The 21,620-nt window shown below is 40.4% G+C and overlaps 1 protein-coding gene across 1 annotated transcript; it reads right to left on the bottom strand.

The window, feature by feature from the left end:
- Positions 1–258: 258 nt before the first annotated feature.
- Positions 259–20,013, bottom strand: CCNL1 (cyclin L1). Its single transcript, XM_072142942.1, has 11 exons — positions 19,678–20,013; positions 19,502–19,576; positions 17,543–17,652; positions 6,476–6,596; positions 5,802–5,866; positions 3,827–3,926; positions 3,491–3,595; positions 3,232–3,373; positions 2,839–2,938; positions 2,377–2,460; positions 259–996 (listed from the first exon to the last, which is right to left on the bottom strand). The coding sequence occupies exons 1-11, from the start codon at positions 19,927–19,929 to the stop codon at positions 648–650; spliced, it is 1,503 nt and encodes a 500-aa protein (XP_071999043.1). The 5' UTR covers positions 19,930–20,013; the 3' UTR covers positions 259–647.
- Between the last annotated feature and the right edge of the window lie 1,607 nt (positions 20,014–21,620).

Raw genomic sequence — 21,620 nt, 5'->3', positions numbered from 1 at the left:
GGCGTGAAGCATTTATGAAATATGGTAACGAAACGTAGTCTCTCTTTTGACAAGTGATTTAAAACCAGTGGACATGAACAATAGGAAGATGACTTTCTGGTGAATCCTCACAAACTAATGCAAGACTGAATGTCAAAGATTTCTAGATCGAGTTTCCCCATTATTTGTCCTCTGGGTCTATTTACAACTATATGATCAAAGCTACTGTGTATACAAGGATCATAGGGTATTTCACGCAATACAAACAATGATGCCGAATAGTTTTGTCTTGTCTAATTTATTTCCTAATAAAATTCAAATTTGTATACATGCAGACTAAAACCCAATATGAAAGATTTCACACGTCTTTAAATAATCTTAAATATACCAGTGTCTGCAGTTTATATAAAAAAATAAGACCTTTTACAGCAATTCATTCACAGAAGCTGCTTTAATACAACTCCAGATCAATGTCCTCTGACCATGGTTCTTTATTGTCATACTGTCAAGGTATTGTGTGCAAAAGAAAAAAAGAAAAAAGATATACATTTAAAGAAAACTATCTGATGAATGTTCATCTCTGTATTCAAATGTTTTAGTTACAAAAATGTCTACCCACAGAGTCTTTACAAACATTTATTTCCCTTCTGATCCTCGGGCCCGGCAGTTCAGCGTCTGTGCCTGCCATGTCCAGAGTGACTGCTGCCATGATGTTTACTTTTGTGGGATCTTTCAAATGAACGCGACCTCTCTCGTCTATCCCGATGATGACCACGGTCGTGCCTGTGTTTTTTGGAAGGATCGCCGTGTTCCCTCGATTTGCCTGGGGTGGGAGAATGTGATTTTTTCCGTTTATGGCCGTGTCTGTTTGAGCCTCGCAAATCATCCCCACGATGCTTTAGTTTAAGGTGTGGAGATGTGTGATTGTGATGTCTCCGTGGACTCTCGCTGTGACTACGTGATCTGCTTCTTGATCTTGAGCTGTAAGTTCCAGATCGACTCCGTCTATTATTGTAGCTTTAAGAAAATATATAAGATAAGTGCACACACATTACCTACATCAACAAATTCTGCTAGAAAATGACTGATTAAATTAGCGTAGAGTTAATGTATTTGTCAACACCCAGGTTATAAACCTATCTGTGCAATGGTGTAGAATGGTGATCTACCCAATCCCAAATACAACAACATACAGTTATAATGATATGAAATTGTGATTTACGACACCTCGATGCCATGTGGGCATGAAGGGGGCTGTGCTGGGCGAAAGACTGGGGACTGCAAACTAGCTATAACCTGTGCCAGTAGAGGCGTAAGTTATAGCACAATTGTCAGCCATCCACTGGATACCCACTGCCTCCTGACCCATCTGGGGCAGGGTTTAATCATCATAACGATGTGTCAAAGAATCATAGATATTCTTCTTCAATGCAGCCTCCTGTCTGCTCTGATAAGAAATAAAGTCTCTCTGCACTTTTACATACTTGACAAAAACAACCACACCACTCGGCAATTCATTGGATTGGACACAAACCAAAAGCAGAACCAAGCTCACTTACAGTAAATAAGGAACCTAGATTTTAATGTCAGTTTAAACAATTATAATTTGCCATTTTAAAAAGGCACGCAACAATTTACTGAACCATATAAAAGTATAAAATGCTGTTTACAAGTGTTCTACACACCTAGTAATTAAATGAAAATATTAAAACTTCTATTTATTGAATTAATGAGCATTACAATTCAGTAGAGTTTCTAAACCATCGAGAAGAAGGAATCAACGCCTTTAAGGACATCTACCACCAGGATGAAGGATTGTAAAACAAGCACACTGACATACAGATGTGTCCCCCCCCTTTGGCAGGTTTTTTTTTGAGCTTCTTTAGGCTACATTCAGACGATGTATGCCCGCCGTACATCGGCGCTGCGGAGAGGAGCAGGAGATGAGTGCTGCTCACCCACGCCCCTCTCCATAGGAATATACAGCGCACGGCGCCGTAGCACGTAGAAAGATAGCACTCGGTGACGTCACTGGTTCTCAGGAGCAAGGAAGGGAGAGTGGGAGGAGGCAGGAACGGAACGCAATGGTATCTGCAATATTAAGCTAATGCCAAATCGTGGATTGAGCGATTAGCATAAAATACTAATCACGTTCTTAACAAAGATTTGTTCCTGCATCATCTCAGCTACACCTATGTGCAGATATGTGTGGATCAGAATCTCCATTTCCAAATGATAGGTTTCCTTTAAGTCAGAACATCGATTGTTCATTTGGGCCAAAAGACAAAATAAAAAAAAAAAAAGACAGCCCCTGGGAGATCACAGCACATCCCATGTACAGATCAGTAACATCACAGGCAAGGTACATTTTGTACTTGAAACATCCACAAGACTTACTGTCTCCTTGGAGAGCGCGATCTAGATTTTGTTCGTGATCTTGACCTGCTTAAACTTCGACTTCTCTTATTTTCTTTTCTTAAGCTACAAGAAGAAAAAAAAACAAAAAAACAAACATTACCCATAGGTCATCAGTATGAGTTGAATGCTATATATATATATTTTATTTATTTTTTTTAATGAGCACCTTCAACAGACATACACAGGAAGCAATGTATTGACTACAACACATGTGTAAATCAATGGGTGCCATTCTTGATCTTGACTGCAGCATGGATAAACTAAAACAGTTTCTAAGGAGTAGGAGTGTACGGTTGGGAGAGCAGTCTGTGGGTTTAAAGAAAAGGAGAATGCAGCAGTCCTGGGGATTCATTTTAGTTTACTGGTTTATCCCACTTACCAAGCTTTATTTTTGCTTTTACAGAAGAGATTTTAAGATGCGTATAACTGAAAACTACTAACCCATTATAAGGGCTCTTCAATGACTGCTTTTCTTCGGGTTCACGTTTGATTTTTGTAGATACTGGAGATTTCTCCTCTACTTTTATTTCTCTTGGAGATGCTGAAAGAACAAAAGTAAATCACAAGACTAAATAAAATACTTTATGTGGGAAAAGTGCCATTAAGCATAGTGTGGAGAGCTGGACTCTAGTAAATCATGCTCAGATAAAGTGCTCACTTCAAGGATAAGTATTTAGGGGCAGTGGCAGATCAGAGCAGGGGGCAGTGATTGACTTATCATTTATGATGCATTATTAGAGCTTATGAGAGATCAGAAACATAGGAAAACCATATTCATACACCTCATCCAAAAAAAATTTAATGTAAAATTAACAGCAATGATTGAGAACTTACATGGTTTAGATGCTGGAGAGAATCCACCCATTGCAGAAAGAGCAGGCGTTCCATCAGGATTCAGACCTTTTGCTTTAAGTTTTGCTTCCTGTAGGGCAACTTTCCTCTTTTCCACTTCTTTATCCATCAATTCATAGTTCGGCTGTTAAAAATAAATCATTAAAAAAAAATTATTTTCTGGCACTTGGTTGCTGTAAAACAGATTTAAGAGACGACCATAAAAAAAGTGATAAATGACATGCAAGACCATGCACCCTACCTTATTCCGGCTATAAAGCCTCAAAGCGGAAACACAGATTTCTTGAATGCTTTCTTCAGTAGCTCCAAATAGTAAAAACCAGTGTGGTTTATTGGGTAATGGAATCTGAGGAGAAAAGGAACATGGTTGTGAGGAGAGGGCAGACTACAGAGCTTATTGAGGCCCTGAAGATATTTTACTAATGAGAATAAAGAGCAGAGCACAAAATACTAAGAACATCCTATTTGAAGCAGCAGGACCTATGTAAATGTACATCCCCATAATGTTACAGACTGCTTACTGCCGTTCTACATGAATTACAGCTATTCTGCAAACCTAAAAGGGAAGAGCACTTACCTGCAGAACTCTAGCAGCAAGATAAATGCAAGCACATGCAATGGTTTCCGCTTCAAATCTGACAAATACATTGGTTCGAAGACAATCATTCATGTAGTTCCTGAAATATATAAAACATAACGCATCACTTTGTAATCTAACACAACTAGATGCTGCCATTAAAAAAATAATCAGTTTGGAGACTCAGTAAACTTTGTTCTTTTTTCTCATTAAGGTTAAATTTTAAATATATAAAAAAGCTTGTAATTACAATATAGACTTACTGTCCCAGACTAATGTCCATTACAAAAGACTAATTATAGATTTTTTTCTAGTTTTAGGTCTTAAAATTTGACATACAAAACTTCTCCCACAGATGAAGGTTGTGTTTTGGGTTCGCACATGCAGTTACAGGAGGTTTCCCAGAAAAGATAATTATGGAATCTCCACAAGAGGAGGCCAAAAATATGTGACAAATCAGGTCCCACTTCTAAAATGCTTGTCGCTGCTAAGGAGTTGTCAAATGAACTCGCAATGCCACTTTTTGAACCTGTGTGTACTAAAAAAATGTCTTTTGTGGGAAAACCCCTTTAACAGTAACTAATGCAGAATGGTGGCCACCATAATCATGTACAGAAGTAATTAGAGAATTACGAATTTAAGAATATCTGCATGAAAATGATCACTCTCTGGTTTGAAGTCATTATTAAAGTCTAAGAAGCAAATTCACAGTAAAATGAGCAACAAAACAATCATGGTTTATTAAATAGCATATGATGCAGTTATTGGCAGATTTATCTAAATTAAGTTGTGTGAATTAGATTTTTGTGGCAAAAAATTTCTGCAACAAGTCTGACGTGTGAGTTTATACTAATGAGGATATATATATATATTTGAACCAATGTCATAAGGAACAGTAAAAGCAATGGCTATTTGCTGTAAATACTCTGTACAGACTAATGTGGTTTTGGCATTATCCTCATACCAGACTAAACTGTTACTGCTAGATGTTGGAGCTGAATAATAACACTTTCTAATATACTATGGGGGAGATTAGCAGGGCTTGCACTGCCAGTAATTGCGATTATTTTAACCTTCACACCATGTGGGCAGACGGGCATGAAGGGGAGACAGTCAGGGGCAGAGTGGGCTGTTGCTAGGCATTCCTGACCTGTGCCCTTGCCTGCAAATTTTAATAGCTGAATAAATAGCAGCTGCCTCGCCATATACATCAGGGGCCACGGACTCCCCAGGTATCCAGCAGTGTTTCAGCGAGAGGGACCTGATCATACGCCTGCACTCGCGCCCCCCTTTTTGTTTGTAATGGTGTGAATGGAATGAATATCTTTCTATCAAGGCTGAGACACAGTTGGCTTCATGAAAATATCTTTCACAGAACATTACAAATACTGTTTCTTCGTAAATGTAAAACATTAGTGGTTTAACTCACCTCACTATATACAATAAAAGCATCATCTTCAATGCTAAAGTGTCTTAAAAGTAATCTATTACAAAGCTGCAAGAAGCAAAGAATGAAACATTGCATTTTATCCCCTCTCAGAATAGCACATTAGAAAAATAGTTCTGAAAGCAAATATACAAATCCTTTGGACACCAGCACAGAACTAGAAGATGCGACCAGATGGATATGGACCACTTCAGTGGATCACGGATGAGAGCTTGCACTGCATTGGCTGAAGAGAAGGGCAGCCAATCAGGCCATCCGGAGGTTGGTGTGGTGCAGAGGGCAGAGTTCTATGACTTACCATCATGGACTACCCTTTAACCAAAGAGTAGAAAAAAGAACAAAGTTAAACAGAGATCTCCAAATAATATCTCACTAATGCCATGAAAACACTAAGCAGAAACTCTTGCATGTGTACATGTGCTGAAATGATTTACTATCTAGGCATCTGAGAACAGCATTCACTGATTTCTGCTACCATTACCCAGGTAGTGAGAGTAAAGCTAAGAAAAAGAACTGAGAAGAACTTACCAGGCGGTCTGTACAAGGGTCTGATTCCGTTCACACTCTAGAACCTGAAGGTACATAACAATGATCTAGAAAACAGAAATGGAAACACAATTATAATAATAATGAAGTCAGTACAAATACCTACATGTCTGGGGTCTAACTATTTTTTTTTTTAGCAGAACCCGGTAGATTAGCTGGTAGAAACTGGGTTCATGTTACAGGACTACAATCCCAAGCTCAATTAGGTTGGTTATAAATACGCACACACAAATCTTGGAGGCTAGAAGACAGCCAAGATGTAATAGCCTAGGGAGCCCAACTTAAACAGGGTTAGTGTAATAGGGTCTTTTACTTACCCTTAAAGTGGCCAACCCCTTAAGCTATTCCTCTCAACCTTTCAGACTGTATCACAAACTTTGAACATTTTACACTATAAGACCAGAAGGATCAAAAATAGACCTCAGATGTTTATTTTGCAGATCAACCTTGGGTTGAGTTTGCTTCTAGAACATCCATTCCTTAAAACAGACTATTGACTTTCCACTTATAAGTTCTCCAAATGATCGATGATCAATATATATCAGGGACAACTAAACAGGAACTATTTCCATCAGAAAACAAACTTTGTTTTTTCATTTTTTTTTTAAAGCAAAGTAAAACATACCTTTAGCCCTTTCCACATTGCCCTTGCTCACCTTGTGAGGGTGTTTCACATGAACACAAAATCCCAGTTCCTTCAACACTCTTCTTTCTGCCTTGATGACTTGATTTTTGGTATTTATGTAGCTCTGATCAAGTATCAGTGGACTTGGGGTCCTAATTTTTGGGAAATAAAATTAATATTGCTTTGAAATGAAAACAAAAGTTTTTGTGGCCTTTTTTTCCTTTCCAACCGACTAGACGGCAACAGAAACCAAAGTTTTGGATTCCTGCAAGCATGTCCAGGCTTTCACCTTGTGCTGTCCAAGTTTAATCTAATTGATGGTGAATTTTTAATATAGAGTTTGTGTATAATAATAATCCATTTACAGACTGAAAGGCTGTAATGCTAACCACTGAGCCACTGTGCTACCCCAGTATAGACAGCTCTTGCGAGCAGGGCCTTTACTCCTATTGTTCCATCAGATATGTTCCAAGTTATTACACTCCAATGTCTTATTTCGTTTGGATTTGGACCCCACGATGCTACAGAATATGATTGTGCTAAATAAAAATCATTACTATATATAGTTACATAACAATAGTTTGAAATTTTTATAGCTGTGGTGACATAAAATGAGTCAGTGTCCATGTTAGAATAGCCAAACATTTGAAAGATATCAGAAATGTTGCACACTAAAAAAATTCTATTATTGTACATATTATGAAATACTTCTCAATATTTCATGTTCTAAAGCTACTGAGGGACAGGTGGCTGCGGCAGAAATACACTAGGTTAAGCCTGTTACACACAAATGTGTGCAGCCTGTGTATGTTTGACATATGGCAACACTATCCCACAGGCCGCACACAGGGCAGTGGATGGGAGTCTCTGCATTACATAGAAATATGATGCAAGGACAATCCCTCTGCCAGCCGCTCCGGATCTGTTTGGCTATCAGAGGGAATGATCCTGCATTATATTCCTTTATAATGCAGAGGCTCCCATCCACTGCCCTGTGTGCAGCCTGTGGGATCAGGCCACCATACAACACGTATACACAGATCTTACTCAGTACCTGTCTAGCAGAAGTGGCTGTAAGACGTGTTATTCCTTTGATAAGAGTGCAACAACATTCAACTCACATTCACTCGCATTCAACCTGCAGCAGACAAAGCAACAAAGAAGGCATTTATCTACCCAAAGTGTAACTTTGTGGCTCACAAGGTTTGCGCAAAACAACATGTTATTAACTATTATCTAACTAACAATTTACAATGCCAGATCATCTGCAACATATTGCACTGTTTAAGCTACATTTACATGGCCGTCAGGGGGGCTTATATACGGCAGCAAGCTGGGTCGCACTGAGAAATACGGTACCGCTCCGTACATGGGGAAAAGATAGGATATTCGCAGCGAATGTATGCTTGCCCGGGCTACGGCCCAGTGTGAATGCGGCCTAAATGAGCTGCTGCAAATAATCAGTGCAGTGGAAGGATCCTTACAGAGGTTATTTATCCGCCATGAATTTGTACATGCCTGTCTAAACGCTTACTCAGTTTACCCTTATAAATGCTCACAATTAATAGAAAAAAAAAGAGGGGATTTTAAATAGATTTGCTACTTTACAGCAGGGACAGCAGAAAGCTTCAAGAAGGGTCTAGATGCCTTTTTACACCTAAATAACATTTATTGTCATGTTATATAGAATTGTTTCCCCTAAATCCCTTCCTCATCCAATCCCTTCCCTTACTTGTCCATCACGTTCAACCAAGGGTCTTTTTTCAACTGTATAAACTATGATACTATGAATACTTTATGGGCTTAACTGGGGAAACAATGCTTTCATTTTACACAACTAAATACATAATTCAACTTTTGAAGTATGGATGGGAAAGACCTAGGGGGGAGATTTTTCATATGCCGCAGTATGATTGCAGCCAATCCCCCATCCCCTCCCCCCTTGTCACTCCGGATACAGACGCATAGGCCTCTTGACGTATCCAGACGGCAGTTGCATAAAAACCAGCCAGCTAAAGCGCTTGAGCACCTCTATGCCCACATGGGAGGAGGTGGGGAAGACACTACTGTAACTGTGCAAGAATTTGCAATTATGTCACTGCTTCTACGTCAGAAAACGGAATTAAATTTATCAAATATTGCTCGTCATTTTGGTACAATAAAAATGCCCCCTGGGTGTCCACTGGAGTACGGACCGCTGTGGGATCAGTAACCCACTCTAAGAGCCATGTGTGGACTGGCCTGACCGGACAGCTCTTCCTCCTCGGCACCCTCCATACCCCTAAGAGTCTACAGCTATGTTTCTAGTAGGCAATATACAAAATAGATTGGAAGTAGAGCAGAGTCTGCTGCAGAATATTTGTCACAGGCTTTCCACAGCAGCCCCAATTGTGGCAAATAAAAGAAAAAAAACAAGTTGAAACTGCTGGTATCCACAATGGCCATAGGCCACGATTTCCATGTAGCTAGACTAGCTCTCACCCTCTGCAATGCAAAGGTTGAAAGTGGCCCCAGGATCTGCCTTGGATTCCTATCTCACAGCACTTACTTCCTTTATGCTGATAATCAATGGGATAGGTTAGTCATGGGAAATACCTTTATAAGCCTTTACCCGCTTTAGGCTGAAGTTAATTTGTCACATTTGCATTCCAACAGAGACTTAATGGCATCTACCATCTATGGCAAAAAATGGAATTGCATCTGATGGTGGGAACTAGAGAAGAATTTCAAAGATAACATTTAATATGCTGCTGTCATTAATGGGATCTAAGGCTCCAGTATCCTAACTTTCCACACTGTGTGTTTGCCAAATTTATTTATTTTAAAATCCATTACAGCTAAACAAAGTTTGTTCAGTTACTCTATACTGGGTTTGGGCCATAAATCTCTCAGTCCAACACAGGACATATAACATGATTCCCAAACAAACGTTTCATGACATGGGCTCTGAGGATGGATGAGATTGGATGAGAATTTTGGATAAAAATGACAATGGCACTTCAAAGCTTATAGTCCATCATTGGTCAGATAGGGAGCAAGTGTACTACGCTTTCATGTTGAGTGGGAGACTTGTGTAGACTTGGCACAACCACTTGAACTTTTAATATAATTTCAAAGAGTAAAGTACATCATTTGCAATTACTGAAATGCCATTAACTAAAACAAAACATTTTTGTAAGAAGTAAATAATTTTTGTACTTCAGATACACTAAAAAACTGCAATTCAAGTCAAACCTGGTTCTAAGTAATTGCCAAAATCCTAAGTTCAGAACATTAGAACTGATGCAACGGTTTAAAGTAGCAAAGCACCTTCTATACTCAGAGTTCACATCAGTGGGCGTCTTTCTAGTGATTTAGACCAGAAAAGTGGTTCTGCAAGTTTTTGTTACAATCTAGCATCACAATATTGTAAACCAAATTGTTAGGAGAGAAGTTTCATCAATAAATGTCTGTGTACAGAAGTCTTGCAGGACAAAGACTTGTCCGTATAGTGTGCCGTTTCAAGGTTTAAGCACAGTCCCGGAAACAGCACTCTGTATCATAACTATAATATGCCCAGAGTCCATTCTCCCCTGAATGGAGCACAGATTTGGAAATCTAAAGGGAAGTGGAGGCTCCTTGCATCATATATCACTATGATGCTCATAGTTAACACCTCAGCACTTTGGTCCATCCGTAAATCCAGCCAGTCCATGTCTGCGATTCACGGGCTAACAACGGTCGTCTGTTTCAACCCAAGACTGTCGCCATTTCACAGCAGTACAATAAAGCAGACTGGTGACTAAAATATCCCCCCTTGGGAAGCATTTTATAATATCGGGTACACTGAGCAAAGTGGCAAAAATACTGCACTGTACGATGCTCCTACTTGTATACTTTGGAATTTATTATTTAGTGCCACTTGGTTTAATACTGCCAAAAGATTTGCTGCTCTTAACACTGGGTGTAACAATATGTATAAGGGATGGTATAATTCTACTGATCCTTATTTTGGCATTTTGAAAATCTCTGATCCCTAGTTCACATCTCAGTCTTCACTTTTATCATTAGCTGGGAGCCAAATCTAGGAGCAGCTGAATACATAAAACATGTGCACTTGCACCCGTGTTCAACCACTGCTGGTTTTATCTCATTATAGCTGATGCAAAAAAAAAAAAAAAAAAAAAAAAAAAAAAAAAAAAAAAAAAAAGACCAAGCAGAGATGCTAACTAGGCCTAAATCTTTGTGTCAGGGTACATTCACACAGCGGTATGCCCGCCGTGCGGACATACCGCCGTGTGCTGGAGTGGAGGAGGGAGGTGACCCCTCCTCCCTCCATAGAGAATAGCGGCGCACGGCCGCACACACGCCAAAAGATAGAGCATGCTCTATCTTTTTGCGGTGTGCGGCCCGGATCGTGCCACACGTGTGGCACCGGATCCCCGCCGTTCCGCTATTGCCGTCTATGGGGACGTACATGCGGCCGCAAATTTGCGGCCGCATGTACGTCCCCGCAGACGGCCGTGTAAATGAGCCCTCAGTCTGACATTAAGGGCCCACACGTTCATTTTTTCAGATACAGTTTTAGAAGCCAAAAGTAGGTGTGGATGATAATGGATAATGGGTTGAGACAAATAGTTGAAAGGTGCTCCTCCTCCTAATTTTACTCCATTCCAGGTTTGGACACCAAAAACTGCATCTGAAAAACTGAAGGTGTGGCACTACCCCAAGGAGGAAACATAATGAAGAAGTAGGAGACAAAAGAAGAAGCCATAAGCATTTGCCATAGTCATTTTCTAGACAAGTGCTTTATATCTGTGCGTATAAGGATGGGTAACGTGTGCGCTCACTGGTGATACTGCCACAATCTAAATGTAATGAAAACAAGTGTAAATGTGAGGCCCGGTCACACTTAGAGGGTCACTGCACTTTATAACCCAAGTCTAGAAATGTCATTTAGCAGTCTATATGTAAATATATTTCACAATATTTTTACCTTATTGATACTTTTCTGCAGGTATCAAATTGTAAAGATCTTTAGGTTTACTAAAGAAATGAGCTGGATTATAACAACACACAATCTTTGTAATTTGGACTTCTGTCATCTAATGCTGCTTGCAACATACTAAGACAAACATGGAACGGTCTGGCAGGAGGGACAGTGTTATGTAAAAAGAAAATGTTACTGTCTAGACGCTCCACAGAAAAAAGGGACTGAACAGTAGGGGGAGGGGGATTCATCATTGTTTCTACAGTAGGCAGGTGGCAACTAGGCATTGAGGGAGCGTACCGTTGCCTGCATACTTTTAAAAAAAACCTGCAAGTTGCGCCACCCGCCAGATATATCAAAAGGCCAAAGCCATCCGCTATCATATGCCGGAGCAGGAGCGCTGGCATATGAGAAATCTCCCCCGATGGGTGAAAGTGCAAAAAGCCCATCTGTAAAACTAGCAACTATGTGGACACTCAATTCTGAGTTAGTACAACATTAAGGAGCCTGTTCAGATGTTGGGCCATTGAAGCACAAGAACAAGTGACAGGTCTTCGCTCATTTAGCCAACACACGGCAGTATGCTTTTTTTCTTAAGTAAATCATTTTGAACTAGTATAACAATTTTCATCATAATATCAAAGGGCCTCCAATATTTATGTACTTTGAATGTGTTATTTTTGAATGGTTATTTGGTTTCAATGCAACCACATGAGCCAGACACTGTTCTAGCAAACTGAGCCTTTGTTCCTCTTGTTTCGTCTGACCATGTTATTCTTCTGCAATGTATTTTGTAAGTATATGTAACTTGTGATCTTTAAAGTGCTGCAGAATATAATGTCGCTATATAAGAATTATTAATTAGCTGCTGCCAGATGATCATGTTGGCCGCTTTTCAACCAGGAGAATAAAAATCTGTCTGGCGAAAAGGGAATAGGCCTATTCTTGGTTTCCCACAGGCATCTTCCATCAAATCACATTCCCATACTCGCATACGTTCTGAAATGGTCAGGTTTGCACATATTTTAGACTCACGTATACGGCAGGTTGGGTACACAGAAAAGAAATCTCTTAGGGTCACTACTGTACACATGGCTAGTGTCCAACTTTGAACTAAGGTAAGAAGATTTTTCTTCAGATTGCTGAAAAACTGCTACAATCTTTCAAAGCTGGAGGCTGAGCACATGCTTTATTTAAAGCAGACCTGACAGCAGGAAAGTGCAGACAGCAATCTGTAGAGCAGGAGATGTGAGCAGATTGATAAATTCAGTATACATATATTTGCTCATCTTACGTAGTGAGGTAATGAAGAAAATACAAGTACTTTTAAACACAAAGCTATATATAAATACAAGTTATACCGAATCTCTTCACACAAACTATACATTAACTTGGCTTGTGTTCTACATTACACTGCATTTTCATGCTGAAAGATATATGTAGAAATCTATTGAATAGGAAAATACACTGTCCAAGACCCCAATACGTGGAGTGTGTAAATTGGTATACAAAATCCCTTTCAATTACACTTATGCATTCTACAGTACATTCTCAGTGCAAAATTTTGTATTCAAAATCGTCACTGAACATGATATATGTGAATTAAAAGCCAAATTAGATAGGAAGGATGGCAACAGACTTGGTGAACATAGAACATAGTGAAGCTGTGCAGGCAAGATTTATGCCTGGCTCATGAATGAAAATATAAAAGAAAGTGCTCTTATGGTTTACTGGAGGATGGATGCTATACAAGGTACACTAACATCAGTAAAAATGATTTAAGTCAAACATGAAAGCTTCTGCACAAATTATGATGAGCTTTTGTTTTTTTTGTTTTTTTTTTAAAGTGTAAATGAATATTTATGTACACAAGATAAATATGGGACTGTATTTCATCTGGTCAGATAGGAGCTACATAATGTAATGATTGCTTCCCTAACTAGACAAGAACAGACATTAGAACATGTGCGGTATAAGACCGCCATAAATAAATGAACACTATAAACATTTCTTCTGGAAAGATACAAATATTGACAATCAATCAAAATAAACTTGGACAGCAAAGACAAAGGCTTAACATGATACAGGAGTACTTCCAAATGGTTCACCAGTGGCCAACCTGTGAGTCCCCGACTCCAGTGACCTATTCTCAGAGCACTGGCTTCTCCATGGGGATTTTCGACACTTCACTCACTGTTGCCAAGACGACAGCTTCATCTCTATGTACCACTCCACATCACCCAGGCATTGGTAAATGTAGCTGGTTGCTGTATAGTCGGTTGCAAGGGGAAAAAAATGTAAAGTCAATAAAGGCATCTAATAGACATGAAGAAACATGTTATATATTAATTCACATATAAAAAGGTATCCTAAGGCTTTGGATAATAGCACATAAAATCAGATTATATATGGACTAAAACAGAACATGTCATAATAATGCAGCCTGGCCATTTATTTCTGACTAGGATATTTCATCTGCACTAATGTCTGTAAGGTTTATAATATAAGAAAAGCAAATGACCATAGACATTAGTCATCCCTGAGACCTCATGTAACAGGCTAACCCCAAGTAACTGTATATACAATATACATAGATCTGTAATAATTCAAAACAAACGTTTCACCTCACCTGGCATGAGTTATGCAGAATATAGGGAATTACTAAAATAGACAAGTCTGGAGCATCTATTAGAGAAGTGACATGAGTACTGTCACTACTCCAGTGAAAAGGATGAATATATTGACACCATGCTGTTACCACAACCATTGTACAAGATCTGTCTCTACAAAATCAGTGAGCAGCAACAACTCATTGACTGGAGGAAGGGTAACATCCATTTGTCAATTCAGTATTACATTTACAGGAGGATTAACAGAAGAGGAGAGATGTTCCACAATTGTTTTGTGACATTTATTAGAAGAGACAGCTAAATGTAAAATTCCCCATCTGATACTGTTCTTGAGTTACAGCATACTTTGACCCAGTCTTTGAAGGGTTTACCAAGATAACAACATAGGTTTATTCCTTTAGGTTAGGTCAAAACTCTCTGCACTGAGGCCAAAGCCAATCTTTATTGAAATCACAAATAACCTATTAATCTGAATACAATCTCCATTGCAGTTCCCATAAATACCACTTCTTAATATACTTGTTTATGTAGAAGCAGCTGACTACTCGGATTTGGAACCCTTTTCCCCCAGAATGCAGTGCAGTAGTGAAAGTAGAATTCCACAGCACTCAAAGAAACTGAACACAATTTTCTACAAAAAATCTACCATCAAAATCCAGCATGATAAACCTGGGACTCATAGATCCAGGCGCTGTAATTGTGGTAATATGCTTGCGTTATCCATGGTCTCATTCCTTCCAAAATCAACTTTTCAAATTATACTAATGAGCCAGAAGGGCTCTGGTGGCGTTACCAGCCCCCTCCTTGCTGTAGCTTCAGTTAACACTGTTTAAAGAGAACCCGTCACCATGTTTTTCACAAATACAAGTAGTGACAGGTTCCTATAACTATCTGACCCCCTGCTTTTAGCTAAAAATAGTTTCCCTCAAATCCCCAGAATATCAGAGTTATAATCTTTCCTGGTATCTATGCATCTTTGGAGTAAGTCAGTGGGCGTGGCCTAATGCCAGGGTGACATCATCAAAGGTCCTTAAGCTACTTAATATTGGCAAACTGTACCCCATGTACATATCTGACCACATAAAACAATAACAGCAGCCTCCATGGAGTTCTACTCCTGTCCATGCAGGCTGCTGTGATTTCATGTGATAAAATATGCTGTGATCACATGAGATATATGCTTAGTGTACAGTTTCTAATGCTACAAAAGCTGAAGGACCTCCGATGTTGTCAGCCTGGTCACATTACATTACTGCTGCATACAGAGATAGTATGGAGAGGAGCTGCTGGATTCAGCCTGAGGAGGCCATGGCCACCTTGGCCCGCTATAGCCGTGCTTAGATATCAGGTAAAACTATAAAGTTGAATACATGGGAATCTCAGGGGAATAATTTTTAGCTAAAATAAAGGTGTCAGTTAGTTACTAGGGCTCTATGGGAACCTGTCACTACCGTATTTGTGAAAAATGTGGTGACAGGTTGCCTTTAAGGGGCATTTCCTGCTCCCACTGTGTGAGATTACAGCAGGGAGAGAGAGGATGTGCTGAGGGAGCAGAGGAAGACAACATAACAGCCTGTGCAGCTACAGCACAGAGGGGCCATGGATAAGAAGATTACCAGTCACAGTAGCTGGATCTATGAGTAAGTGCCCCTGGTGCCTGACTTTGATGGTAGATTTCTTTTAAGAAAAAGCTATAAATGCTGTATCTCAAGATCAGCCATAACCCTTTAAACCAAAATACTTCCAAAACATAATTGACTTTCTATGCAGCATGTATATGAGCATAGTGGTAAATGATGTTCGTAAGAGAATGGGAATATATATTATATATATTTGTAATAACCAATATTTGTAAAATATGTATTTGGTTTTTTTTCAAGGTTCATGCATATTGCTTTATTCTAGATGGCTGTTGTACACAGCCGTAATATAGCACCCACAAAATGTGCAGGAACTGTTCCGCAACATCACGCATAGTCCTTGCTCACACTTGTGCTCTGAAGTCCAGTAGCAGTTTTATTTGCCTTTTTTTGGCAATTCAGCAGCTTTTACAAGACTGCTTGTCAAATTATTCTTGCCAAACCACAGAAACTGTCAGGATCTATGAAAACTGAAGTGGTTCAGTATAAAAATGTCTTTCCTACACTAGATTTAAAAGTATTTTCCTAGACCAGTGTTGCGAAACCTTTTACAGACCGAGCGCCTAAACTACATTGAAAACCCACGTATTTACTGAACCAGCATGGCAATTTAAGAAGTAATGTATTGTTTCCTGCTTATAACTTTCAATTCGGATCATTGTCCTGAGGGCCTACGTGCACCATGTTATATAGCGGATGTATAGGTAGGGTCTAAAAAGAAGGCCAAGAAATTTGTATTATTATTGTAGTTTCCCTCCAGGATCCCCTGAACAGGAAATAAATCGCATGGCACCAGGCAGCTCAGGATTTGTTGCTTTCAAATAGCACTGAACATGGCATGTCCTGGGCTGGCTGGGACTGCAGGAGGAGGCCTTGGTTCCTATACGGTAAACTCTGGGAGTGAAGGCCTGGCTGCCCATCTGTGCCATAGGTTCGCCACCACTGTCCTAGACCTTAGGATTGATGGTCATGAATTGATAAGCACCCAGTAAGCTGTTTAGAAGGGGCACACAGCTGTTCATTCTGTAGAAAATGAGTTGTAACAGTTTTTCAGTCACTTTTACGTGACAAAGCTGCAGAAAGCTACCAACCAAGCGGATTGCACCCTGCCTTAGCAGCTGTGCCAAGAAAACCCCTTTCTAGCGTACCGTTTCATTGGAAAACAAGGAAAATTTTCCTAAGACAGTATTAAGGAAAATAATTTGTCTAACTGGGTAAAAAGACAGATACATTTAGAGAAACAATATTAACAAGGACACCAAAAGTTTGTGTCACATGGCCATTGGATACAACAAAGCACAGGCTGGAGGGAGTTAGAGACTCTGTAGCGGACGTCAAGTTGATTGTGCCATAGGCCCTTATCTGTATGGTTACATTCCACTACAATATCAAACCTGTGTTATGCTTCTGACTTTTAAGCAGTCTGTAATAAAGGCTCGGTCATCCCATACAAAGCTAAGTGTTGGAAAAAAAACAAAACAATTCCAACACAAGATCTAAACACAAAAGTTAAGCAAAATATCACATGACATCACCAGGGCATTTTTAACACAATAAGGATGTACAAAGAATACAGAAAAAAGTGTATTTGAAGGAGGGAACACGTAAGTGTTGTAATTGCCATTTACTTCTCTGCCAATTGGATTGAAAATTGCATCACAGAAAAACTATGTACTTTATCACAACAGTATTGATCATGTAACCAGGGTGAAATAAAGGACGGACATAGAGGAATGATTCATTGTGCACCGATTTTGTAAGTTAAAACTCTCCGCTTAGAAACACCTGAACACCTGCAGAAGGAAAGGGATTATACAGACAAGTCACACATGAAGGATTTCATTACGAAGGAAACCTACCGTTTAGCTCGTAACTGCCTCAAATGATGGAAAACATTGATCACATCTCTGATTCGTCTGGGAGATTCTTCAATTTTGGAAGCGAGATTGATACAAGCCATAGCAACAATCTGAAAAGAAGTCAATGTGATGAGAGTACCATATTTCTACATCAGACAACACAAAGGAAAAGATTTACGGTACATAGCACACCTCTACCATCTGCAAAATTATGATATTCTGGAAATCACGGCCAGCCACCAAACCATTACTGTGCACCGGTTTAGTTTATACAGGACAAAAACTGTTTATATGCAATATGTGTAAAAATAAAACCTAAAGTAGATAAGCATTAAAACCTCAAATGTAATTCATCAAACCCCAGGTCCACCGCAGGTTAGCCATCTCTTTAGTATAGACTCTCCAAGGCACATAGATCATTATGAGGGATACCCAAGGTCCAGTGAGGCCTAATGCACACAACCGTAAATGGCAGATGTGAGCCACAAAAACACCAGCTAGCTCGCAAACGCCATTGATTTCTATTATGCAATGTTATAGTATGTGTGAGCTCACTGTGTCTCACTGCATCGTGACCGACCCATAAATCATACTGCAGGACCTACTCCTGCCATGACTTGCACCACTGCCGCTCAGCATCTGTGGAGATGGGAAGGGTGAGGCCATAAGGGACCACAAACTTCCCTGTTAGCAGTACATTTTAAGTAACGCTTGTGTGCATGAGGCCTACAATTGAGGTGTACAACCTGGCTTCAAGGACATCTACCACCAGGATAAAGGATTGTAAACTAAGCACACTGACATACAGATGTGTGCCCCCTCTGGCAGGATCCACTCTTTTAGCTACTTATACCTTTGTCCATAAGGTCCCATAGATCATTTAGGGCAGTGGTGGCGAACCTATGGCACGGGTGCCAGGGGTGGCACTCAGAGACTTCCCTGTGGGCACGCGGAATGTTCTCCATGCACAGAGTTTGCCAGACATGGCATCTTTCTGCAGTCTGCATTATTTTAAAGAGACCCATTTTAGGCTGCCTGAGACTATGGGAATAGTTAGAAGGTGGGATTAGGGTCAGTTTAGAGCTCATAGAGAACTTGTTCCAGGTCTCCACGCTTCTTCCTGTTCAGGGGGCCTTACCGTCCTTGAACAGTATTGGGGCACTCGGACAGTTATGTTACTGCCATGTTGACACTTTGGGAAAAGTTAGTGGGTTTTGGGTCACATTTTGGGCACTTGATCTCATCACTGATTTAGGGTCTCATGTTGCCCTAATAGGATGTCTTTTACATTGGCATCATGCATATTAAGGTAGATTATCATATAAAGGAATGACAGCAGAATCATTTATGCATTGATCTGAATCCCCAGACCAACAGATGTCTGGACCTTTTATGTCTCTGAGTAATGTTTTGGATGCATGTCCACTATACGCTGATCAGAGGTATTAGAGAGGGAAGGCCAGCCCATGCTAGAGACAGGACCAAAGACGCAGATTTAGAGGGACGGTCTATTCTATTAACAAAGAAAGGCTGAGTGTTATACAAGCGCTTATGTTGTCGCTCTGTTAGGTCTTATTTTGTTTGTATACACCCCATGATCTGTAAAGAGCTGCGGAATATGATGGCGCTATATGAAGATGCCACATAGGTGGAGCCTATATAATGCCCCATGTGTCAGGTACATCATGGAGGCTGGAGAGGAAGGAAAGTGACATCGCCACCACCCTGTCACTGCCCTGAATGACAGGCTGGGGGTGGTTTGGGGACCCAAATCCTTTACAGAGAACCATTCATCACCACCACTTCAACTAGACCTGCTTCTTCCTAGAACCAGATCCAGGAAGCACCGCCAGAACCTCCCATAATGGTCTCCCCTGCCCCAGCAGACATGACATGACTAGGACACTACATGGAGGCCTCCGGCAGACATGACTAGGACACTACATGGCAGCCTCTCACCTCAAAGCTGTGCTTCACATACGACTTGGAGTAGAAGAAGCGGTGGAACAGCACTTGTCCAGTCGCCATGGCCACCTGAGGAGACAAGGAGGAAGACGTGAGAGGCCGCCGCCATCTTGCTTCCCCGGCCCAGTCCTGGTAGTACGCGGCCCCCGCCGGCGCCCACACCCGCTTACCTGCGGCATTCGCAGTAAGATGCCGGCGGACTGGATGAGCTCACAGCCCAGGATACGGAGGTCGGTCTCCGTGCTCAGGTCCAGGCCATCCAGCATGGAGGGTGTGGGGGACAGGCGCTCCTCGGGGATGATGGAGTTATCAATGGTGAGGTAGACTTCCGAGTACAGCCGGTCTCCGATGAGAATGCCATCGCTGGGACGAGGGGGGTTGGCAGCGGCGGCGGGAGCGGAGAGGTAGGGGACGGCCGCCATCACTACACCAAGAAACGTATCTGCAACGAACGAGTGTGGCGGTGAGCCGGCTGTGACGCGCGGGCTGCAGTGCCGTATTCATCCGCCAGTGTGAGGACGACAAATAGTCCCAATCAGTTCGTGCAGCGCGCTGTGTGAGTGACACATTACCGGGAGGCCTCTGTGTGATATGACACCTAGACACATTCATGTCATCACAGCTTATGGCACTAAACTCAATTGTGGACGATAACAAACCAACGTGATTAATATAGTTACACATGATGCAAGGAGTCCCTGAACCCCCAAGGGCGCGTTCACACATTGCGTTTTCATTGCGTTTGAAACGCATTACAACAGCTGAGGGTGAAGACACACATGGCGTTTTTGGGCCGTTTTTGGGCCGTTTTTACTAATTGCGTTTTCAGATCGTTAAAAATGCATGTGTTAAAAAACGCATCCGTTTTTTAAAAACGCATGCGTTTTTGTCCGTTTTTCTGAAATAGCGCAATGAAAAACGGACAAAAACGCATGCGTTTTCAAAAACGGATGCGTTTTTTAACGCATGCGTTTTTAACGATCTGAAAACGCAATTAGTAAAAATGGCCCAAAAACGCCATGTGTGTCTTCACCCTAAGTAGAGGTAATTTGCCTAATTACATTACTATTTACATTTGTTAACGCCAATGTAAACAGTAATGTAATTAGGCAAATCACCCCTCCCCAGCTGTTGTAATGTGTTTCAAACGCAATGAAAACGCAGGGCAAAATGCAACGTGTGAACGTGCCCCAAGAGATAACCATGCTGCACTGAAAACATGAGTACAATAGGGTGTGCTGGTCCCTCAGGAATCCTGCGCACCAGGCAGGCCCCCCCTCTCTCTTAAAAATATGCATACACACACGTTTATACACTTAAATACACACATTTATACACTTAAATACACACACATAACATTGTACACTCACTTTTTTATACTCGTACACACATGCATACGTGTACACTCATATGCACACATTTATGTACTCATATATACATTTATACACCATACATCACATTCTTTTACATACAGTATACACCCACTGTGTATACATAGACATGCAGTATAAAAACACCATATAAACATTCTGAATCTATTTACATCATATACATATATACATACAGTATATATAGTGTATACACACATAATGCATATACACACATATATACAGTATATTCACATACACCATATACGTATAAATATTTATATGCATGTGTCATGCATACAGCATATAACTCACATACAGTATATACAGCATACACACAGTATACACATACACACATTCTGCATATACATGCAGTATGTACACAAATACATGTGGTATATACAGCATATACACACACATACATACAGCAAGTACACATACATACAGCAAATACACACGTACAGCATATGCACACATACATACAGTATATACTGTACAGCATATACATACCGCAAATACACACACATACGGTATATAAACATACATACAGCATATACTGTACAGCATATACATACAGCAAATACACACACATACAGTATATAAACATACATACAGCATATACTGTACAGCAAATACACACATACAGCATACATACATCACACATACATACAGCAAATACACACACATACAGCATATACACACATACATACAGCAAATACACACACATACTTACAGCATATACTGTA

This window comes from Engystomops pustulosus, chromosome 3 (assembly GCF_040894005.1).
Source record: "Engystomops pustulosus chromosome 3, aEngPut4.maternal, whole genome shotgun sequence".
Taxonomy (NCBI): Eukaryota; Metazoa; Chordata; class Amphibia; order Anura; family Leptodactylidae; genus Engystomops; species Engystomops pustulosus.
The sequence above is the reverse complement of the archived record's forward strand: the minus strand, read 5'-3'. Positions and strand labels throughout refer to the sequence as shown.